This window comes from Pleurodeles waltl, chromosome 5 (assembly GCF_031143425.1).
Source record: "Pleurodeles waltl isolate 20211129_DDA chromosome 5, aPleWal1.hap1.20221129, whole genome shotgun sequence".
Lineage (NCBI taxonomy): Eukaryota > Metazoa > Chordata > Amphibia > Caudata > Salamandridae > Pleurodeles > Pleurodeles waltl.
Window position 1 is genome coordinate 894,807,756 of NC_090444.1, and position 23,081 is coordinate 894,830,836.

Genomic DNA, 23,081 nt, shown 5'->3' on the forward strand with positions numbered 1-23,081 from the left:
CTGTTCGGTGACCAATATTTGTCGGAAGCAAAGCAGTTCTCTTGACAAAACTGTGAGGACAAGGAAATTGTCCGGGTTACCCAGTTTACATACGGATTATGTCTTGTAAACCATGGAATTCCGAGAATAATGGTATGGTTGGGAGATGAAATGAGATCAAAGGAGATGTGTTCCTGATGATTACCAAACTGTAAATTTAACATCAAGGTTGTAGTATCGACTGGACCTGAGGATATCAAGGATCCATCCACGGTGTGCACTTGTTCAGGAATGTCTTTGGGTTGTGTGGGAATCTGTTGATTAGTGGCCCAAGTCTTATCCATGTATATACCACTAGCACCACAATCTAATAATGCCATAGTTCTTTCTTGGCGGCCATCAGGTAGTTGTAATATGACAGGTAACATGAACAAGTATGTTGTATTGTCATTAAATGAACTGATGGAAGGTATAGCCGATGATCCCGTCCCCTCCCTTCTTACAGAGGATGGGAAGTGGCGTTTCCTGAGGGTCTTGGTGGACGTACAGGACAGGTACGAAGCATGTGACCAGCAGATCCACAGTATAGGCACAATCCCTTCTTCCGTCTGTCTTCCCTCTCACTCGCTGAGAGCAGCCCTCGAGTAGCATCCACTTGCATGGGTTCCCCTTCTATGTCTCTAGCAGGGGGACGAGATTCCTCAGAACGAGGCAGATACATCCGTGGAGTGCTTGGCTGGGAAGATCCTCTACTCCTTCTCTTCTCCATTCGTCGTTCTTGAAGACGATACTCGATGGAAAGTGCTTGATCCATCAGGCCACGAAGATCTTCAACTCTGGTGGAATGTACTAATTCATCCTTTATTTCTTCCTTAAGTCCTCTGCGAAACAAAGTTACCAGGGTACGTTCCACCCAAGTGGTCTCTGCCGCTAACTGACGGAAACGTGTAATATATTGAAGGACATCTTGGGAACCTTGCTGGATATCACATAATGCTTCCTCTGCCGAGGCTTCCAATCCTGGACGACTAAACATTTGTTTGAAGCGGATCACGAAGGCAGAATAGTCCGACAATACCGGATCGTTGGATGACACCATCGGGGTTGCCCAGGCCAAGGCAGGACCGGATAATGCACTGATAAGATATCCCACCTTTGTCCTGTCAAGAGAGAATTGGGTAGGTCTGAAGGCGAAGTACACCGTTAATGCATCCAGGAATTCACGCAGTTTAGTGGGTTCACCAGAGAAACGAGGAGTAGAGGCGGAGATAGTCGGAACATCGCCACTGCGGAAGGCCAAAGCCTGTCGTAACACAGCGTTCTCATTGCGCAATTGTTGCAATTCCTGAGCTTGTTGTTGAATAGTAGTCAGAAGAGATGAATCAGGATCTGCAGCAGCCGCCACTGTATCATCCATGGTGTCAGAAGACGTCGGAATGGTTGGGCGCTGCAATCTGTCACGACTCACGTGCTGCTTGCGCCTGGAAACCGCAGATCTTCTGGCGTGGGTGTGGAAGGTTCGGCTTTGGCCCAGAAAGGGGCGACTCTTTCTAGTAGCCACGGTGCTGTAGGCAATGGAACCGCCAAGAACAGACCGTGCCCTTTAGAAATAGGGCCAGAGGGAAAAAAAAACAAAAGGGGAAAAAACCTCCAAACAGTGGATTCCTGAAACAAGAACAAAAAAACAGGAATCAAAAAGAAACAAAAATGCAGGTAAACACGAGTTTGACAAGATTCAGAACCGAAGGCTAAGAATCAGGAGCGAAGACACAATCAGAGCAGATAGTGTTGCAGCGCAAGGAAAGGGAGAAAACAGAGCCCTTATATACCAAGAAACAGGAAATGACCAAACAGGAAGTAAAAACGCCATCTTAGATAGGGAAGAAGTACATAGGACAGAATAGAATAGAAACCATAGAAAATAGGGAACAAGGAATGCTGGGAAGAAAAAGGTAGTATGGGAAGGGGGGAAAGACAAAGAAAGGACAAGAAAAATGCCTCAGAAAGCAAAGAAGAAAAAGAACAGGTAAGGAGGGGTCAGAGGGAAACAGGGATGCAACAGAAGGCAGAGCGAGGCCCCAAGTAAAATCTGGGACCTCGCACAGTACACAGCAGGCTCGGGACGCGCCGCGTGGTGCGGCGCGACATGGGGCCTCAATACACTAAAAGCGTGACGCGCCCCTGCTAGTTCTTGCCTCCCCCCACTCTCCATTTTCCCCCACTTACCTTCTGCTTCTTTTTTCTTTCTTCTTTTCTGCCTTCCTCGTTTCTTCCTGAATTTATGCCTTATGCCTTTCTTTCTTGTCCATGATTCTTTTCTCCTTCCCAGCATGCTTTCCTTCTCCCTGCATGCCTTTGGAACCTTACTTAACATGGTGACTTTTACTATGGATTTCTATGTTATGTTCCCAATCCAATATGGTGTCTTTTACTTCCTGCCGGTCACTTCCTGTTCTTTGGGTATATAAGTTGTGTGATTCCTGTTCTCCTTTGTGCTGCAACACTTCCTTTGTGTGGTGATCTTCGCTCCTGTTCTTCTGCATCAGATATATGATTTCTGAGCCTGTACCAGCTTTTTTATTGTCATTTTTGCCTTTTGTTCAGATTTACTTTTTACTGTTGTTTTTGTTCCAGCAGTTCCTATTCGAGGTTTTTTCCCCTCGGGGACTCCTTCTGGAGGGCACGGACTGCCTTTGGGGTTCCCTCCGTCAGCTGCACCGTGGCTACCAGAAAGGGTCGTTCCTACTTGGGTCAAGGGAGAACCTTTAAGAACCAAGACCTCACCACATTTCCAGTGGGCTACACAACAATATGATTTTTCATTCCCTGTATTCTCGTGTTCTCAATATCTTTTAAATCAAATTCTAATCTGTAACTTCTTCTCAGTGGCTTTGATTTCTCAATTTCTATTTCATATTTCTATGCAAGTTCTGCTAATGTCTGATGTACCAATCCTGCTGTTTGTAACATTTTTACACATGAAGGGTAACTTATCTTCATTATATGAGTCAAGTGTTCCCTCAATCATTTCATTTATTTCTAATTTAAGTCTTGCCAGGTTCAATGAATTTCCTCCTTCAGCATTTGTTTTTGCTCCACTCATTTGTTTCTACCCAGTCTGTTAGCTGCTGAGCTGTAGAACCTTTTTAACAAGACATTATTACATGGAGTCTTAGGAGTCATCAGAAATTAATTTTAATTCAAATCGGACTTTCCTAAATTTTGTGACGTCCCAGAATAATTTAAGTCAATCAGTGGACCTTTCTTGTCAAAAGTCTGATTCATTGGAGACATGACTCCTGCAGTAACATTGAGTCTCTCTATTTCTGCATTTGAATTAAACAGATTCTCTACACTGGTCTCATTATGTCCCTGGGCAAACAGTGGTACAAGGGGACCAACAGTAACAAGTACTATTAATGCTTCTGGACTTGATTGAACATTCTTATTTCTCGAGTAAATTACTCCACAACTCTGACCTGACAGCATTTAAGAATTCAACTGTGATATTGTTCAGGCATTGTCTGAACTTTCACTATAGCCACTGAATTAGGTGTAGACTCCACTTGAACCATCATTGGTTTCTGGTAAGTCTGTGATGATGGTACAACTGGTACTGGCATACTCTGTGCAGAACTTACAACAAGAATTGTAGGATATACTACAAGTAGCTCAACCTGAGTCATAGGTGTCTGCATAACTCCGATAGCAAGAACTCTAGTTGCAAGCCTTTAGTGACCACAATCCTACAGAAATAGCAGTAACGCACCCTACTATAGTAAGCCGGGTTGATGTATTGGAACCTGCCAGCCTAAAGGCTTAGAATAAGGGTGAAATGGCATAATCTTCCAATGGATGTCTTATTTGAGTCAATTGTTCAAAAATAATTTCAATCTTTTTGTGGATATTTTGTAGGCAGATAACCAGTCCCCGGCTGCAAGCCTGGATGCCTATACCCAATTAACAGGGACTAAAAATGATACTGTGAGAGAGTTGTCCAGTAACAGGCCAGCTGCTCTGCATGGCTGTTTTCACAAAGCTAGTAGGTTGACTAATAGGCACTTAAGGCAGCTGCTTAGCACCAGCCCCCATGATCAAACGCAGATTACTGAAGCTAGGCTGATCTATAAATCAGCTGTGAAAAGGCGGAAAGCTGAACTCAAGGAGACTTTGTGGAGGCAATTGACATCCACTGGTGCTTCCCGGGATTCAAGAGGTTTTTGGGCAGTAGTAAATGGCAGATAGCCTTCGTTGGTTGTCCCCGACGACAGAGGCTCCTCTATTAGGCCAGACCTTTGGCTGTCCCATTTTAAAAAGGGTATAGGAGTTAGAGGTTGATGGTATGATAGCAGGGATTGAGGAGGGTGACCAGTATACCCTTTAGAGATTAGGTTAAACCTAGAAGAAGTTCATAGGGCCATTTGGAACAATCCATCTTATAAATCACCCCGACATGGGATCCCTATAGACCTCTAAAAAGTTGATATTGATTTCTGGGCTCCTGTTTTAACTTATGTATTAATGCTGTGGTGCAGGTAGTGCGTTCCCTGGCCTGGAAAGAGATGGTAATAGTTTCTGTATTCAGAAAAGGAAATCGGCTAGATCCTGTCTGTTATAGGCCCATTTCCCTTCTAAACTCAGTTGTGACGGTAGTGGGGCGTATTACATTGAAGCATATAGATACTTAGGCTAAAACACGTAATATTTGGTGCCTGGTGCAATATGGGTATCGGAAGGGTAAAGGTACAATGGAGAAGTGTTTGAACTTATATCTCCTTATTGGGAAATATGTGATTGCAAACCAGGTGGTCCATATATTTAGGTTTCATGGATCTAAGTAGTGCTTTTGATCGGGTCAACAGGTCGAAAATATGGCTTAACTGGAGGACGCTTGGTTTACCTGATAACCCTAGTTAATTTCTTAAGGGCTTTGCATGTGGATGCAAACGCATCTGTGAGATTTGGTCTAAATGGGGAGTGTACGGATTCTTTTGCACTCCCACGGGAAGGCAGGCAGGGCTTCTTTCCGCTTGAATGCAAGGCAGTGTGCTCCCTTTTTCTTTTTGGATGTCTAAATGACAGCTCCCGTGAGCCTCTTGCTGACGAGCACTGGCGATGCACCTGTGCGCCTACTGAGTGGTACAAAAACCTGTGAACACGTTTGGCGGCATTTCAAGTGACCCCTTCAGTTATATACGCTCTCTGCTGATGACGGCCGAAAGCCAGAAACACATGTCCAGAGATATGGCACTCGCTGCACCTACCTTAGGTGAAAGACTTTCTACAGCGATACGGCACTTGCTGCACCTACTTAGGGTGAATAATTTTTGGAAACATTCTCACTATTTATATTTAAATGACTGCATTTACCATGATGCCTTGGGGCTATTTTCCGCTTGAATGCAAGGCAGTGTGCTCCCTTTTTCTTTTTAGGCAGGGATGGTGTGCTGGCCCCACTCCTATTCCTACTGTATATAAATGATTTGGATTTTTTTTGGTTACACATGGGAAAGATTTGCCCAAAGTAAAGAAAAGCCAAGTGCCTTCTTTGCTCTATGCTGATGACGCTGTATTTTTGGGTCGCATGGCTAATGGGCTCAAGCTTCTTGTTGACCTGTTTGTAAAATTCATGGATGGGCTGGACTTGGAGGTTATTAGCAGCAAAACGCATTATATGGTGTGCGGAAGGAAGTCCTCCAAAACCAATTAGGGGAAATAGGGATACTAGGGTGCCTAAGCCTTATCTTCTTTGTTTAAGACACACTTGGGAAAGATCATTGCTAACGGAATTTAGGCTGGTGATTATTCCTACACAGATTTGCTTCCCACTTGGGCAGTTTGATCTTAGGAAGGTGGAGGTCTGCCCTTGCGATGGTCGTTCTTATCAGACTCTGGAACACCTGATGTTGTTTTATAAACTTTTTTAAAAAAAATTAATATCTTGTGCCTCTTTTGAAAGTCGATAGGTTTTAGAGAGTTTCGCCCAGCCATTTGTACTTAAAGCTTTTATTGGATCTAGCTACAACGATTGCTGTCTCTTCATATTTGAAAGGTGCTCTATAGTGGAAAAAGATTATGAATGCTTAGCAGTTATACGTGATCTGTGAGTATACTTGGCTTGGGAAAGGTCCAGTGAGACGACATTTCTTATTTATCATGGGTGTTTTATGATTAAGACATTTTTATGTATAGTATTGTATGTGAATTTTAGAGAATGGCATACCTTGTGGTGCCTCTTTTTAACAAATATTTTGAGATACATTGTTACTGTGTAATTTATCATATATGTACGTTTCTTAATATGATTTTACATCTGTTATGACTATGAATCAAAATCGAATAAAGGTTTATTCATTCATGCTATGCACTTATTGCTTTCTAGATCCTTCACTGCATCACCCTCAGCAATTTGTAACACTCCAGTCCTACCAGAGTGGATTTAACTCTTGTAGAACTGGCATGTATGTTAATTCCAGTCCAGAGGTCACTACTGCTAAACTACTTTCAGCCTCCTCAATCTATTGATTGCTCACCATAAAACACCATGCATGTACAGCTAACACATACAACTGTTTATTAACGCTTGTACTAGTTTTTCTGACTTAGATTTAAGTTCCATTGTGGGGAAAGCAATTTATTTAAATGTGACCAACTTTCAAGAGGAGTAACTAAACCGGAACTGGGCATCGAGGACACAGGGGAAATTCCTGGTTGGAAAGCACTGCTTTTAGGGATGTGCAGACTTATGAATGCTAAGCCCAGACAGCCTTGAAAACAGCCCTGAAAGAGTAACACTACAAGTTTCTAATCAATAAAGACATGGTATGCTGCTCTAGAGAAGTGAAGCTCCTGACTAATGTGCCTGACCCTGAAGTGCAAGAACCTATCATAAGTTCTACTTGGGAACTGCCAGAAACCCTCTGATTTTAGCCAAGGTGTTTGGAAAAGTGCACTGCATAAAGCAATCATTTGGGTTTAATAAAAAAAAAACTGGTTGGGACTCCACCAGAACGTCAGATGTGACCACAGGCTGACACACTGCAGTAAAGGGCTGCTCCTAAAGCATTTTTCATGGGCTAAGATTAGCTCCCTCTTTAGCACTGCCATAAATCTCCCCTTACGGAGGTGTTTCGGTTTCATGCGTCTGGCTACTGCCACACTGTTCTAGCTTCCCCAGTAATATTTTAATACTTTTTGGTTTTTAGTATATAGTCCCATATTGGGATCAACAGCCATCATTCTTGAGGTAATTGCGCAAAGTAGGTAGCAGCCCTACAGTATCCCTAAACAATTCTACACAATCAAAAACAGAAACTAGTGGATGTAAGAAGGGGTGCGCTGTCCATAAATAATATCACACAAATCATTTACTACTGTCATTAGAAACTGTGCTGAGTTAGAATGTTTTGGAGTTTTATTATTTTATGTAATCAAAAAGAGAAGATAATTTTATTTGGAATCTTATTTGCTTGGAAATTGGATATCTGGGCCACAAAACAACGTGCAACACCCGAGATGGTTAGAAAGCCAAAAAGAAGCAAGAGTGACAGCAAAATAAATGTAGAAACTTTTTTTTATTAAAAATATCACACACATATTCAGCACATAAACCTAAAGTTTTTATTTTTATGTGGTGGCACTGGTCTTCATTTCACTACTTTGGAGGTCTTAATTTTCTTAATGTCTTTACCACTGAGTAGAAGTGTCCCATTTTTAAATTTTCCAACCTGCCCGCTTGGCAAAATTGTAGTAGCAGATTTTTTCTTTTTGCTCCATCTGAAAATTAAAACAAAAACAGGAATTATGAGTAATGCATCGGTCTAAACCCCATGTAAATGGGAACAAAACAGACGATAAATGTAACCAAAACAGACAGACTTGGGCAATTAAGCATCACACGTTTCTCACACAATAGCGTTTAAGATCTGCACAAATAATGTGGTATTGAAAAATAATTTCCTACTTTAAGATTTATTTTTTGCTTTATTGACAATTAGTTCTCTAGTTTAAGAAGGATCTTCTGTTTAACTGCAATTCAAACTTAGTGCCAAAATGTTACATTCGAAACACAGTAACATCTAATTATTGATAATGTGATGAATTTGCCCTTGAACGCATCTTCAAATTAGGGGTAAAGACTGAAACCCAGAGCAAAAACAGAATCTGGCAATGATTAACCCACAGCATCATCAGCCACACAGGACAGGATCGACCAGTAGGTAAGTGAGGAGACCAGTCAAAGACTGCTGGGGGCACTTTCGGGTAGCTTTCTATTGTGGGATCAGATTCATTCTGGCCTGCAATTCTGGCAGGTTCACAGACACGGTGAAAAGAGGTAAGAGGGGTTCTCTAGCAATTAGCTTTACCTCCCATTTAGTGCAGCCATCGCAAAAGGGGACTTAGATTTTAGGGAATACAGCACATATGCATAGTAGTGGTGCATGTGCATTAATGAACGGATGTGTTAGATGGAGGAAACTTGGGCTGCAGGGTATATGCACTGTTTGTGCACATGAAAACAAGTAGTGGCCATATTGGATTGAGAGAGACTACTGGTTACATGCAGAGAGATCATTTTGTGATACCAACACAAGAGCAGTACAAAGAAGAAAAAAGTGCTTCTCAACTATTTTTACAGATTTTGCAGAATTGACTGTGTCTGGATTTCCACTGGCTCCCCCTTACTGCCCAACTGCTGTTTCCACATTAAATCCTGCAACATCAAATGATCAACTTTTAGACACCAGCATTCATCTAATGTCATAGTGTGCTTTGTCCCTGGTTGTAGGTATTTCCCTTCCGATCCTAGCCTCGGTCCTGGTGCTTAACTGTGAAGTATCCCATTTCATCCCTGCCCTGGTAGTCAGTCTGACCTGTCTTGAGGGAAGACTTTTCTCTGTACTTGTCCTGGTATAAGACTTTTGTCCCATTCCTGTTCTGCCCTCGAGATTTTATCCTCTTCTTATGCTGCCATGCTTTAACCCCTTCTGTGCCCAGGACGTAAAGGTTACGTCCTGAGGCACAGTGCTCGTGTGCCCAGGACGTAACCATTACGTCCTGGGCACAGAGCCCAGAGGGAGCGCTAGGGCTCCCTCTGTGGGGTTCTCCCCCACCCCCCAAGGCAGGGATGGAAGGGGAAGCCCTTCCCCTTCCACCCCCGACCCCCCCACCCTGTGACGTCAGCGCGCGATCACGCGCTGATTGTCACAAGGCCTCCTCCCATCGCGCTGGAAGCTCAGCTTCCAGTGCGATAGGAATAGAAATGCTTTGCTTTTCTATCCCGATCACGTGGAGGAGGCCGGAGAGGCTTCAAAGGGAAGGAAAGGAATTTCCTTCCCTTTGAAGTCTCTCTTAGCGTTTTAGCAGCCGGATTGCAAGCAATCCGGCTGCTAAAACGCCCACTAGACACCAGGGATTACATTTTTTGAAGGAAATTGGCATAAGGGAGCAACCCCTTGGGCAAGGGTCGCTCCCAGAGGGGGGGCATTTTTTTTTAAGGCCCTTTCTGCCCCCCGGGGGTATATCGGCCTATTATTAGGCCCATCTGCCCCCAGGGGGGGCAGAAACCTCTAGGCACCAGGGATCATTTTTTTTTTTTTTTTTTTTTTTTTTTTTTTGTATTTTAGATGTGAGGAGCGACCCCTTAGGCAAGGGTCGCTCCCCTGGAGGGGCAAATTGTATTTAGGCCATTTCTGCCCCCTTTGGGGGCAGAAACAACTAGGCCCCGGGGATCTTTTTTTGTGTGCTGTCACGCAAGGGGAGCGACCCCGTAGGCAAGGGTCGTTTCGGGGTGGGGGAGGGATTTATTTTAGGCCATTTCTGCCCCCCCTGGGGCCAGAAACCTCTAGGCGCCAGGGCTAATTTTTTTTGTGTGTTTTTTTTGTGTTTGTTTGTTTTTTTTAGAGATGGGGAGTGACCCATTAGGCAAGGGTCGCTCCCCTGGGGGGCAAATTGTATTTGGACCATTTCTGCCCCCCTTGGGGGCAAATCGGACGATTTTAGGTCAATCTGCCCCCAAGGGGGGCAGAAACAACTAGGCACCGGGGATCTTTTTTTTTGCGCCAATGTCACGCAGGGGGAGCGACCCCGTAGGCAAGGGTCGCTCCCCGAGTGGAGGGGGGCTTGGGTGGGCAAATTTATTTTTTGGTCATTTCTGTAAATGATCACTCCTTTCCCTTTCAAAGTGTTTTCTTGGCCAAATTTTGAGGTTTGCAAAGGATTCTGGGTAACAGAACCTGGTCAGAGCCCCACAAGTCACCCTATCTTGGATTCCCCTAGGTGTCTAGTTTTCAAAAATGCGCTGGTTTGCTAGGTTTCCCCAGGTGCTGGCTGAGCTAGAGGCCAAAATCCACAGGTAGGCACTTTGTAAAAAACACCTCTGTTTTCTGTGAAAAAATTTGATGTGTCCACGTTGTGTTTTGGGCCATTTCCTTTTGTGGGCGCTAGGCCTACCCACACCAGTGAGGTACCATTTTTATCGGGAGACTTGGGGGAACACAGAATAGCAAAACAAGTGTTATTGCCCCTTGTCTTTCTCTACATTTTTTCCTTCCAAATGTAAGGCAGTGTGTAAAAAAGACGTCTATTTGAGAAATGCCCTGTAATTCACATGCTAGTAAGGGCACCCCGGAATTCAGAGATGTGCAAATAACCACTGCTTCTCAACACCTTATCTTGCGGCCATTTTGGAAATACAAAGGTTTTCTTGATACCTATTTTTCACTTTTTATATTTCAGCAAATGAATTGCTGTATACCCGTTATAGAATAAAAACCCATTGCAAGGTGCAGCTCATTTATTGGCTCTGGGTACCTAGAGTTCTTGATGAACCTACAAGCCCTATATATCCCCGCAACCAGAGGAGTCCAGCTGACGTAACGGTACATTGCTTTAAAAAATCTGACATCGCAGGAAAAAGTTACAGAGTAAAATGTGGAGAAAAATTGCTGTTTTTTTCACCTCACTTTCAATATTTTTTTTATTTCAGCTGTTATTTTCTGTAGGAAACACTTGTAGGATGTACACAAATGACCCCTTGCTAAATTCAGAATTTTGTCTACTTTTCAGAAATGTTTAGCTTTCTGGGATCCAGCATTGGTTTCCCACCCATTTTGGTCACTAACTGGAAGGAGGCTGAAAGCTGAAAAAAATAGTAAAAATGGGGTATGTCCCAGTAAAATGTCAGAATTGTATTGAAAAATTGGGGTTTCCAATTCAAGTCTGCCTGTTCCTGAAAGCTGGGAAGATGGTGATCTTGCCACCGCAAACCCTTTGTTGATGCCATTTTCAGGGAAAAAAACCACGAGCTGCCTTCTACAGCCCTTTTTTTTAAAAAAAACAAACATTTTCACTGTATTTTGGCAAATTTCTTGGTCTCCTTCAGGGGAACCCACAAAGTCTGGGTACCTCTAGAATCCCTGTGATGTTGGAAAAAAAAGGACGCAATTTTTGGCGTGGGTAGCTTATGTGAACAAAATGTTATGAGGGCCTAAGCGCGAACTGCCCCAAATAGCCAAAAAAAGGCTCGGCACAGGAGGGGGAAAAGGCCTGGCAGCGAAGGGGTTAAGTGTTTTACTGTATTTCATTATTCCTTGCTATTATTTTCTAGATGTCTGCCCCTTTATAACCTCCTTCCATTACCCTTACTGTACCAGGGACTACAACAGTGACCTTCTTTAGGGCATACCACTAGCTATTATTGGTAAAAGATACATTGACATGGAATCTCAATTGAGTATAACAGAAGTACAAAGATCTCATCACTGTATAAGCCGTTTACTTTAGGGGTAAGTGGGTGAGGGGAGGGGTTTAAAGGAATGGGGGGCACACCTAGAGAGAACTTCTTAGCTCCAAGAAGTAAAGTCCAACCATGCCTCATTACACATCCCTATTCCTATTAGTACAACATTCCTATCCGGGTTGTCTCCTCCATTAGGACTGAGGAGTGTTGGCCCCTGCCAGCAGGGGCAGCTGCAAAACCTTTACAAGAAAACAACAATAAACTGCGTTTATTATTGTTTTCCTGCAAAAGGGCAGGCCCTAGGGGTGACGAGCAGTGAGGGGGAGTGCACAACCCCCCCGAGCACGTGTGCTTGGCCAGTTATATCGGGCCAGCCAAACACACATGGGCAGTAGGCTCTCTCTAGCCCAGCAACAGTTGCCAGGCTGAAGAGAGCATGCACAGGCTTCCAGTCTACCTGGGAGTGCCCTGGCTGGGCGAGGGGAAGGGGGTCTCCTGCCGCACACATTTGTTGCTACTTCAGTATGTAAACAATTCCGTCTTGCAGAAGCGCATCAAAGGCATTTTCCGTCCAGTTTAATTATGTACAAGGTGAGAGAGCCTAGAGACTGCAAGCAGCGCACACAGATTAGACAGAGTCCCTCTCTGTCTTGATTACAATGACACTGTCAGAATAGAGTTTTAAAATGGTAATGTAGTATTACATTTCAAACAGGTAGTTCGCTTTCTAGGCCCGAAGGTCTAATACACACGTACTATATTAATGCATCATTGTGTCCATTTTGGCATACAATCAGACCTGGTTCGTATGTACCATGCATGTATGACCAAGAAAAGCCTGCCACATGTCACTGTCCCGTTGTCTTTGCAGATTTTTACGCCTCTGTACTCATGGCAAACCACCATCACTCACGTCTTCAATTCATCTTCCACAACTACAGGTTTCCATTTTCACAGCCTGCAACCTCAGATTCAGAAATTTGCTACCATCTGCCGTCGCACAGGGAGTGTGTTGGCATGATTACTGCAGTGCCCTGGCAAGATGCCTCTCAGATTTGTTACAGTAACATGATCAACAGTCATAACACTGATAGAATTCGAGTTCGTTTAAAAGACTGCTTAGTGCTGGATGAAAACTATGTGAAAGTAAATTGACTATGCTACTTGCTTACCGTGACATTTTCACTACCTTCTATAACAATAAAAAGAAAACACAAACAAATAGTTCTACAAGGGTGTCACACTTGGAATGCTGAAAAATAATGGATTAACAGTTCACAAACTTGGATGGCACATCACAGCACCCAAGAGACCATTCCGGAAGTCAACTTTCCTTATGATGAAGACATCAAAAATCTTGGCCAATGCAGTCAATATATGTACTTTTTGTCACTGTCAAGAGTTAAATTGCCCTACATGTTTTTGAAAAACAAAATTTCACATATCAATGATGTTCGCTCTTTCAGACGGAAAGGGACCAGAACCGAAAGCACCACAATCCATGGCAACTAACCAATTTGAAGAAATAGTGGTGGAACTGAACTCCATCCAAGGTTCATTTGCTCCTCTACAAAGTCATTTCTCAGCCTTTTCTGTCAAGATTTGCATTGACTAATGTTTCTTCTTACCAGTGTTATTTCTAAAAAGCCCAATACAAACATTCTGATGACCTTGCCACATATAAAAGCATTGCTCGCCTGAAAAACACCACAGATTACTTAGAATTCAGCAACTACTGAGATGTGTATATATATATATATATATATATATATATATATATATATATATATATATATATATATATATCTCAAATGAACTAGTTTTTCCAAACTACTGACATGTAATTTAAAAATATCACTGAGAATACCATTTGAGTCCACCACTAGAGCCCCACTCGATGGTACTCCAGCAGCACTCCAAACCACAAATTCTCTCTTGCAATCTGAATCACAATACTCAAAATAAATACCAAGAATTTAATACCCTCACACTTGTAGAAGGTGCCTCAAGACAACAGCCAAGGTTAACTAGAGGACATCGTCGGGGCACTTTCACTAATAACGATCATGCAACGTAGATGCACGGATGACTTGAAATTCTACTTTTCTTGAGAAGGCAGTTCACTGAAACACACACCACCGTAAAACACTGCTAAAGTGCACAATAATAGCTGTATTGTTTATACATTAAAACTAACCTTTCTTCCGAGCCGGGTTTTCGTTTTCTTTTTGCTGGATCGAAGTCCTGAAATTAAATATAAAGTTAGAATTTTTAAGGAAGCAACAGCGTTAATAGCAATAAAAAAATCGCAACAGCCATTAAAGGTGTTATCAGACGTAGCAATGCTTAACAATATGGCCAAAAGGTGGTCTGTAAACCATACAATAGCTTATGGCTTAAGTGTGGCAGTGGACGAAGGACTATACTAAATGAGGATTTTAATATTAAAAGTGAAATGAGGAAAACAAGTGTTCTGTTCGTGTGTATTTCATCATGCATACCTTGTGATATTCAGCTGAAATGGTCCAATATATCCCCTGATTATTCTCTCTTGTAAAAAGTTTTTCGTCGCTAAAAGCCATCGTAATTAACCCTGCAGCTCCATGTATGAGGAAAGTGCCATCTAACCGTAGCATTTGGTTCAGCTAGGTTTACCTGAAATGCCAACCATAATTCACTAACAAGCATTTGCAATGCAATCGATCTCACATTTGCTCCAGTTAGAGTTATTGGCGTTGTATATTCCTAACTGGACTTTTCTTGCCAAATAAATTGAAAATGAAAAGTAAAACATTAGTTGACAAAAGCAAACCGATTCCAAGCGCTATGGCCGCCACGAGCACGAAGGAGAGACACAAAAGGAAAAAGAAGTTAGCTCGCAGTCAAACATATCGGTAAATGTGCAATTATCCATGTAATGGGGTCACTCCCCAAGCTGTAACAAAACCACCCCAAGGAGGGACAAACGCAAAGCATTTACCAATGATAAGGGATTTTTGAAAGGCAAGCCCATGAATGAGTGATAGTGATGGGCCTGAGATGGGCATGGTTAAAAGCCCACAAAGATACCAAGACGTCGGGAAAGCGGCGCTTGCGCGGTGCTATGCATAACCTAAAAAGGACATAGCTGCACTTAGCTATGTAGCTGCTTCTAGTGCTACATTCATTATACAAAGGGACTAGCCTCATCTTCTGTACTTTAAAGTGAAAATTTGAGATTACAGTTTTGCAATAACATTTCTAAATTACCGAGGTAGTGACACGACTGGATAAAGGTTAGAATTGACGGATATATTCAAAGTCAATAACAGACCTGTAAGAGTTATATTAGGCCATGAAAGTTATAGAGGGCCATAAAAACAAAAAAATGTCAGGCCTTGAGGTTCTATGGACTAACCCTTTCACTACATGTCCCTGTGTTTGACTCACTGGTTAAATGTTTGGATCCCGGCAGATTCACTAAGTCATTCATCCGTCTGAGTTCGATAACATGGGTACCACTGAGTTGGGTTACAATACCCATCAGTTATCTTTCAAAAGTGGCAACAGACTTACCATGGGTGAATCCACTCTAGAAATATACTTGTTATGGCATATGAGCTACTAAAGGACTAATTTTATTCCATATACATTTCGTGTCTCTTCATATTATGGAAATAGGCTACAAGGTGGCAAATATACAGAACAGAAGACATACGTACCTAAAAAATAAGAATGAAATGTGATTGTCAAGTTGTAGAGTCCCCTCAATGGAGCTAAAGGCTGTAAGGAATCAGACATTTTGCATGTTCACCCCTACATTTTAGGAATGCTGGTGTTCAGACTCAGAGTGCACTGAAGCCTGCTAACCAGACCTCAGTGCCGGGGTTCTAACCCCTTACAAAGTGTACGTCAGTTTGGCTACCGCCAATTGACAGAGACTTACTTACGCATAAGTCCCTGTTATATGGTACCCAAGGCATGTAAGGCAGTGTCTCTACCCAGGGCTGCAGCACTGATTGTGCCACCCTGTGTGTGACAAAGTAGAAAATAGCTACCAGCATGCCACTGCAGAATGGAAAGGCAGTGGTAACTGCTTTTTTGATTATGCCATTCAGACCAATGGCAAAGCCCCCACTTCCCTTAACAATATTTGTAAATCTACTCTAAAAAACGCACTTCGAGCCCTAAGACAGGGAGCCGTATATTATTTGGGGGGGACATGTATTATATATATATATATATATATATATATATATATATATATATATATATATATCTATCAGAGAGCAACACTTCCAAATTGTCATTTTGCTGTGGGAGAGTTAGTAGCCTCATAGGCCAACACACAGTTACTGGCTGACCAATCAGCCAGGCTAATTTCTGAATGGGTCTACTGAAATAGGTACTGTAAAGTATCAAATTAATCCCGGCATTAAACCCGACTTGATGCCCAAATCAAATTTAATGTCACTATTATAAATATGCAACTTTTACAAAGTTGTCACTCTGACCCAGTTTGTCCAGAGGCCTCACACTGTCACAGGCCACCAGACAGCTTTCTGCCTCCTAGGGAGTCATGTGAACGACTCCCAGGCTTAAGAATAATTGTAGCCTGCTACAGGGTGAGGTGTTACTTCCTCTTTGCATGAAGCCACTCTGGGTGTTAGCCCAAAAGGCAAGCTTCAAAAGCAAAGCCGCCTTTTGGTGGGCAAATGGGGCTCACAGTCCTAAGGAGCTGCCATTTGTTCAGATAGATAGGCTGGCGGCAGTAAAAGAGGAAGAAGACCAGTGCCCAAGCTGGTTTCCCTATGGACGTGCAGCCCACAGGTAGCCACACCTCTACAGTGAGCTACCAAGATCCTAACATCTAAGGAAGGGTTCAGACATCTTAAGCATGGGCAGAATAGTGCACTCTGGGATTGCTGGATGCCACACATAGCCGGGAAGTCATAATAAAGAGGGAGGGGACCTGACAGCCCATTGGCTACTAACCCAATCATCCCCCATGGCATGTTAGTAAGTAAATAAGTAGAAGGCCTATAAAGTGTGCAATTGCTACAGGCTAAGTCTTGGCCACTTTCTGGGCATAAAAATGGAACTCCTGGCACCCTGATCCTCAGATCACACCGGAACCGGAGAAAGGACCAAAGGGGGACTGCCCTGTTGACCCCTAGACCTTTCAAAAAGAGGCTGCATTGTCTGCTGGATTGCACCTTGGGCTTGGAAAGAGAGTACTGTGCCTGTGGCTCCTGGCTTAGGGAAAAGTCGTTCTCAAGCCCCGGACCAAAGAAGTGAGTCCAAGGGTCAGTTTGCAGACCCTCTGGACCAGCACCACGGCCATCTAAACTTAAGTAGTTAAACTCAGCCAGTCAGTAGCCACTTCAAGAGAATCGTCCCTGACTTCTGCTGGACACCCCAAGAGACCACTCCTTGATGGCCAAAAGTTGCACTTGAGTCTGCCAGACACATTAGTGCTGTCTGAGACCAGATTGGTCGCCCAAGAGGGACACTAGCCTCCACCAAAGGATGTAGGTGGGATTGCTCTGGGTGCAGGCCAGTAGTCCAGCAGCAGCTGGCCTTTTATTGGCTCAAGGAGGAGTTTGAGGGACCCCCTCTGTGGCCAAAGTCGCCCCACCTAACCCATGGACTGAGAAATAACCACAAAGTCACTCCCATCAACTACACAGCATCCAGAGCATCTTCCGTCTATGGCGGTTGTGCTGTAAAGTTTTGAACTGGACTGGAAAATGCTTTGGTGTCCAGGTACCTGTCCAAATACTCCTGTTTGGTCCTCCAGACCTTCTCCCTGTCGGATCTGGTCGCTCAGGTCAGGCCGGAGTATTCAAACACAACTCTTACAAACTTTTCAAAAGTTTACATCGGATTTTGGACTATTAAAATGTATAAAAATATAACCTATTTTTGTAAACTGGTGTCAGATTTTTTTCGTGCTGTGAGGCTTTATTTCATTGTTTGGTACAGTTAAATGCTTTGCACTAGTTCCGGGGCGTAGCTCGGTCAATAAGAGTAAAGGCGGGTGGGGGGGAGTTGGCTTCAGATTTCCCAACAATCACACTTGCATTCTTGCTAAAATACATTATGAAAAGTAGGACACGAGCGGCTTAAGAGACAGTGGAAAGATGGAGGAGTGCAGATTGTTACGGGTACTTAAAACAATAGTTTTCAAAATAACCAACTTTTAAAGCAGAGACAAGAGAGACACTGTGTGTGTGTTTTGTCTGTGTGTGCATGTAAAAATCCATGGTGAAATCAGACACCTCATCATACCCCGCTGAAAGCACTTGTACCCAACTATATATTACAGAATACATTTTTTAGGGAGTGTAACACCCCAAACATCCCCGGAAGCTATGCCCCTATTTCTTTTGTTTAAGTCTTGCTACTAAAAGCCATAGCTACCCAGGGTTGAGCTTAAAGTTTCACCTATGACAGTTTTTGTGAGTGTATTACACGGTAAGGTTGCACAACCATACCACAAAATACACCCAAATCCTCAAAAAGGGTAAAACAGCTCAGTGGATAAATGCATAATTTTATATTACTCAAAGAAAAATATGAACTGCATCACGCAAATGAGCTCTAAGTGGCAGAAAATACATCACATTATACTGCATCTTCGACTAACAGTCAATCTAATATTTAATGGTAAATATAGTGGTAAGAAGTATTTCAGTTAGCAATGTGCACCTGTCAAAATATACAACACAACATTATGGAATTTGAGAAGCTAAAAAAGATGAGAGTTGAGTACAAACTGCAGAGCATATCTTTAGAGCTATCTTCTGAAGGCAGATAACTGTAAATAAACACTGGCATTGCCAATAGGTCTAGTTTGGAACTGAAAATGCCTCTACAGATACTGGTGAGTTTACGTACTCGCACCTCATTACACATGCACATTGTCACTAATCTTTGCACACATGCATCTATTCATCCAACCACTGACTCATTACATTCATCCAAGAACCCATCCACAATAAAAGACACATCCAACTTTATAAGCATATGCAAGATAATTTGAAAGACTAAAAGTAGACAAAAGAAAAATGCTAGTGCACAACATTTGGTGGGTATGTTCTTAGAATGAGCAACTGTCAGGAACTGCAAGAACGAACCATAAAAACACATTTTCTACCACTTGCAGCTGTTGACAATCAGAATGATCCCATACACCAGCACCGTAGGTAGCTGTGGACACACATTTTGAGTTATGAATGGCTAATAGCTCTTTCACAGGTTTCCTCCCCAGCTTTCTAGAAAAATTACAAAGTGCTGTGGTAGATTTTCTATAATGGAAACTCCTGGTACACACAGCCGACTTCCAGCTACCCCTCTGATCAATCATTATGCCTAAATATGCAAAGGTTTAGGTAAACTAAATATGAGTGCCTTTGTTAGATGGATTACTACATTTTACACGTATTTTGCCACACTTCATAACAAAAGTATTTCTTTTGGTAATAGAAAGCCCCAAGTTACGCATGTACTTTGCAAACGCATTCAGCAAGAGCTGTATGCCAATGTGGGTACGGGCCATTAGTACAGCATCATCCGCATGGAGAAGGGCCGGAACAAGGTGACGCCCGACAAAAGCAATATCAATACACAACCAAGGCCAAATAAAGATTGCTGTTTTTAATCTGGGTGTATTTCTCTACAATAAGGGCCAGGTTAAGACCCAGTTCAACCCTACCAATACTGTGTGGAAACCCATACTGGAGCTCAGATAGAATCCTGTGTGACTCAGCTCAATCCTTTAGATTGTTCATTAACACACGCCCCACAACCTTCACCAGAGGATCCAATAGGGATATTGGGCGATAACAGGCTGGATTAAGACGGACTACCTTCTTATACACTGGGACTATGATGGATTCAGACCAGGTAGTTAAGAACCCAGAATTGGCGCATGCTTGCAACACTAGGGATAACAACGGAGCCCACAAGGAAATATTGGCCTTGTTAAGATCTACTGGGATGGATTCAGGCCTGGGGGCCTTTCTGCTTTACTAGATTCTAGAGCTAATGTAATCTCCTCCACTGTGAATAGGATTTCACTTGAACCCGATGGTGGTTTACGAGGAAAAGACTCGTCAATAAACATATGGGGTGATGTCCCTCTAGGATTCTCATAAATTCGTGAAAAGTAATCAACCCATTTGGATTCCCTAATGGCAATCTCCAAACGAGGGAAATCGTCAGATTTAAAAAAAAAGGGTATTTATCACTTGTCAGAATGCTCTGTTGTCTCCTGTCAGGTTAGCTTCAAAAAGTGACTCTCAGGCCTCACCTAGCAAGTTTCCCTTTCTCCGGGCCAAAGCTTTCTTATAGTCTCTTCTGCGAACCTGCACCTCAGCTCTGCACCTGGGCACCGTTTGCAGGGCTAATTTTAACCTCTTGTGAGCATGTAACCACAAAGAGTCGAACCAGTCTCCTCTTTTCACTGAATAATTTTTAGAATGCCCAGATAAGCCACTTTTAACTTCCTCCATGATTTTAATAAAGGTCCCAATAATGTCCTCCTGAGACACTGTCTCATTTAAACAGGTAGTGAATGCATCTCTGTCGGAAGCCACAAGGTGTTTTAGGAATTTATCTGAATCAATCTGGGTGCACGGAAGATTACAGCTCTTAGTATCGGTGGTTACAATATTATCCACGATATGCGGTTTACAACTACTTGGCAAAATTGTCTTCATCGCCCCACACCACAAGGAAACTCTGGGGGTAGTTCGTCACTCCTGTATCATTCCAAAATAATGCACCGGAAATAGCGCGTAGTCTATAACTGTGTTAGCCCCCTACCGTTAAAGGTGCTAGTAAAAGAGACGGATGGATGACAACATTAATTACAGAAACCCAGATCGGAGTGAGATAAAAAATCATTGAGGAGGTTGTCATATCCAGAGTGAATAAAATATGATAATGCACCGTCATCGTAATTAGAAAGATTTTAGCCGATTGAGATTGACACAGATTAACGTTAAAATCACCATCCCACAAAATTACCAAATTCACATTAGGTCTCTTGAGCAATACCTTAAGTTTACAGTGCAGTTTTAAACTGCCAATTCGACTTGGCAAGTGTACCCACTTGCCAGTCCTAAACCTTCCCTTTTTATACATATAGAGCACCCCCAAGGTAGGCCATAGGGTAGCCCCATGGGCATGGTGCAGTGTATGTTTAAGGTAAGACATATACTGTGTTTTATATGTCCTAACAGTGAAATACTGCCAAATTTGGTTTTCACAGTGCAAGGCCTATCCCTCTCATAGGTTAACATAGGGGCTGCCTTTAAATATTAGTAAGGCTGCAGATTCCCTTTGGGAGCAGATGGAAATATGGAGTTTAGGGTCTCTGAACTCACAATTTAAATATAAATCTTTTGGTAAAGGTTGTTTTTAGATTGTGGGTTTGAAAATTCCACTTTTAGAAAGTGGGCCTTTTCTTGCTTATATCATTCTGTGACTCTGCCTGTTTGTGGATTTCCTGTCTGGGGCAGTTTGAAAGTTGGGCTGTTTGCACCTCTCCTCTGCACAAAGGAAGCTGGGGTTTAGCCTTCATATCCTGATGAGCCATCTGTGCCGGGAGGGAGGGGAGGAGTGGTCACTCACACCTGAAAGGGCTGTGCCTGCCCTCACCCAATGCAGTCTCCAACCCCCTGGTGTGTGTCTGGGGCCTGGCCTGAGCAAGGCAGGATCTTACAAACAAGAGACTTTCCTTTGAAGTTTGCCCACTTCAAAGGCAGAAAGGGGTATAAATAGTGGACCCAACACCCCTGAAAGTTAGATCACTTCTGGAATCAAGAGGAACCTCTGCCAAGGAGAAGAGCTTAGAAGTCCTGCCTGTGACTGTGCTTTGTTGGGCTATCCTGCAGTTGCTGCTTCTGCCTGTGAAAGGGGACAAAGACTGGACTTTGTTGTGCATTTCTGCTTGAACTGAGCTTGCCTCCTGTTGTTGAAGTCTCAGGGCCATCAAAGACTTTTCCCTGCCTTGGTCCTTAACACCACTTTGTCTCTAAAAAAGGAAAGATATGGGGACTCTTCACTAAGAGCTTGGAGCTCACTCACTCTCCTGGCCGATGTTATGGTCACTAGAAATACAGTCTTCAAAACTAGTAATCGTAAGGAACAAGAATGCATCGGCTCAAATGGCAACCCCATAAGAAAGGTCAATACTAAATTAAGATCCCACTGAGGCATAACAAACGGAGTGGGCGGAAACTTATTAGTGAGACCCTTAATGAATCTCAACACCAAAGGTGACCTAAACAGAGAGGGTTGGTCTGGGAGACATAGAAAAGCCGACAGCGCTGATAAATAGCCCTTAACTGTGGCAACTGCACAACCTTTTCTGTGCCAAGGTTAAAGCAAATAATAACATCAGACTTTTGAGCCTTCAAGGGATCAATTTGGTTCTCTCCACACCAACTGACAAATCTGGCCCACCTGCTTGCATAGATTGATTTGGTGGAGTGTCGCCTGGCCGATAAAATAACATCCACCACCTCCGGCGGGAGAGAAAAGGAACTCAGATTGCCCTGTTCAGTCTCCAGGCATGAAGGTGCAGGCTCTGGAGGTGGGGGTGTAGAACCTGCCCCTGCGACTGCGAGAGGAGGTCTGACCTGTAAGGGAGACGGAGCGGAGGGCACAGAGAGAGTTGGAGAAGGTCTGAATACCACACCCTTCTCGGCTAATCCGGGGTTATTAACATGACTTGGGCCCGGTCTTGGCGAATCTTCCTCAGAACCCGAGGAATCAAGGGTATGGGGGGAAACGCGTAAAGCAACTGACCCTTCCAGGACATCTATAACGCGTCCCCCAAAGCTCCTTGCACCGGATACTGGAGGCTGCAGAACGACGGGCAGTGCGCGTTCTCCCGAGTGGCACACAGGTCTATCTGAGGAAACCCCCACATCTGGAAGATGTAACGAACCAGATCCGGATGAAGACGCCACTCATGATCGGAGGAGATGAGCCAACTGAGAACATCCGCACGCACGTTCAGAACTCCGGCCAAATGATTTGCTACCAAGCAAATCCTGTGGTCCTGAAGCCTGGACCAGAGTTGAAGAGCTTCTCTGCAGAGAAGATACAACCCCACTCCTCCCTGCTTATTTATATACCACATCGCGGTAGTGTTGTCCGGCAGGACCTGGATTGACTGACCGCGAAGGGAAGGGAGGAAGGCCTTGAGAGCCAGACGTATCGCCTGCAATTCCAACAGATTGATGTGACACTCTGTTCCACTGGAGACCAAAGACTTTTGATCTCCAGGTCCCCCAGATGAACTCCCCACCCTAGAGTGGAAGCATCCGTTACAACTGTGGTCACTGGCGGAGGCAGCGAGAACGGCCTT

General features: G+C 43.4%; 1 protein-coding gene across 1 annotated transcript in view; it reads right to left on the minus strand.

The window, feature by feature from the left end:
• Positions 1-7,534: 7,534 nt before the first annotated feature.
• Positions 7,535-23,081, minus strand: part of FSAF1 (40S small subunit processome assembly factor 1) — a 175,499-nt gene continuing 159,952 nt past the window's right edge. Inside the window, exons 6-7 of the mRNA XM_069235017.1 lie at positions 13,917-13,963; positions 7,535-7,755 (exon numbers count right to left, since the gene is read on the minus strand). Of these exons, the coding sequence (XP_069091118.1) occupies positions 7,626-7,755; positions 13,917-13,963 (177 nt within the window). The 3' untranslated portion in view covers positions 7,535-7,625. The remainder of the gene's footprint in view (positions 7,756-13,916; positions 13,964-23,081) is intronic.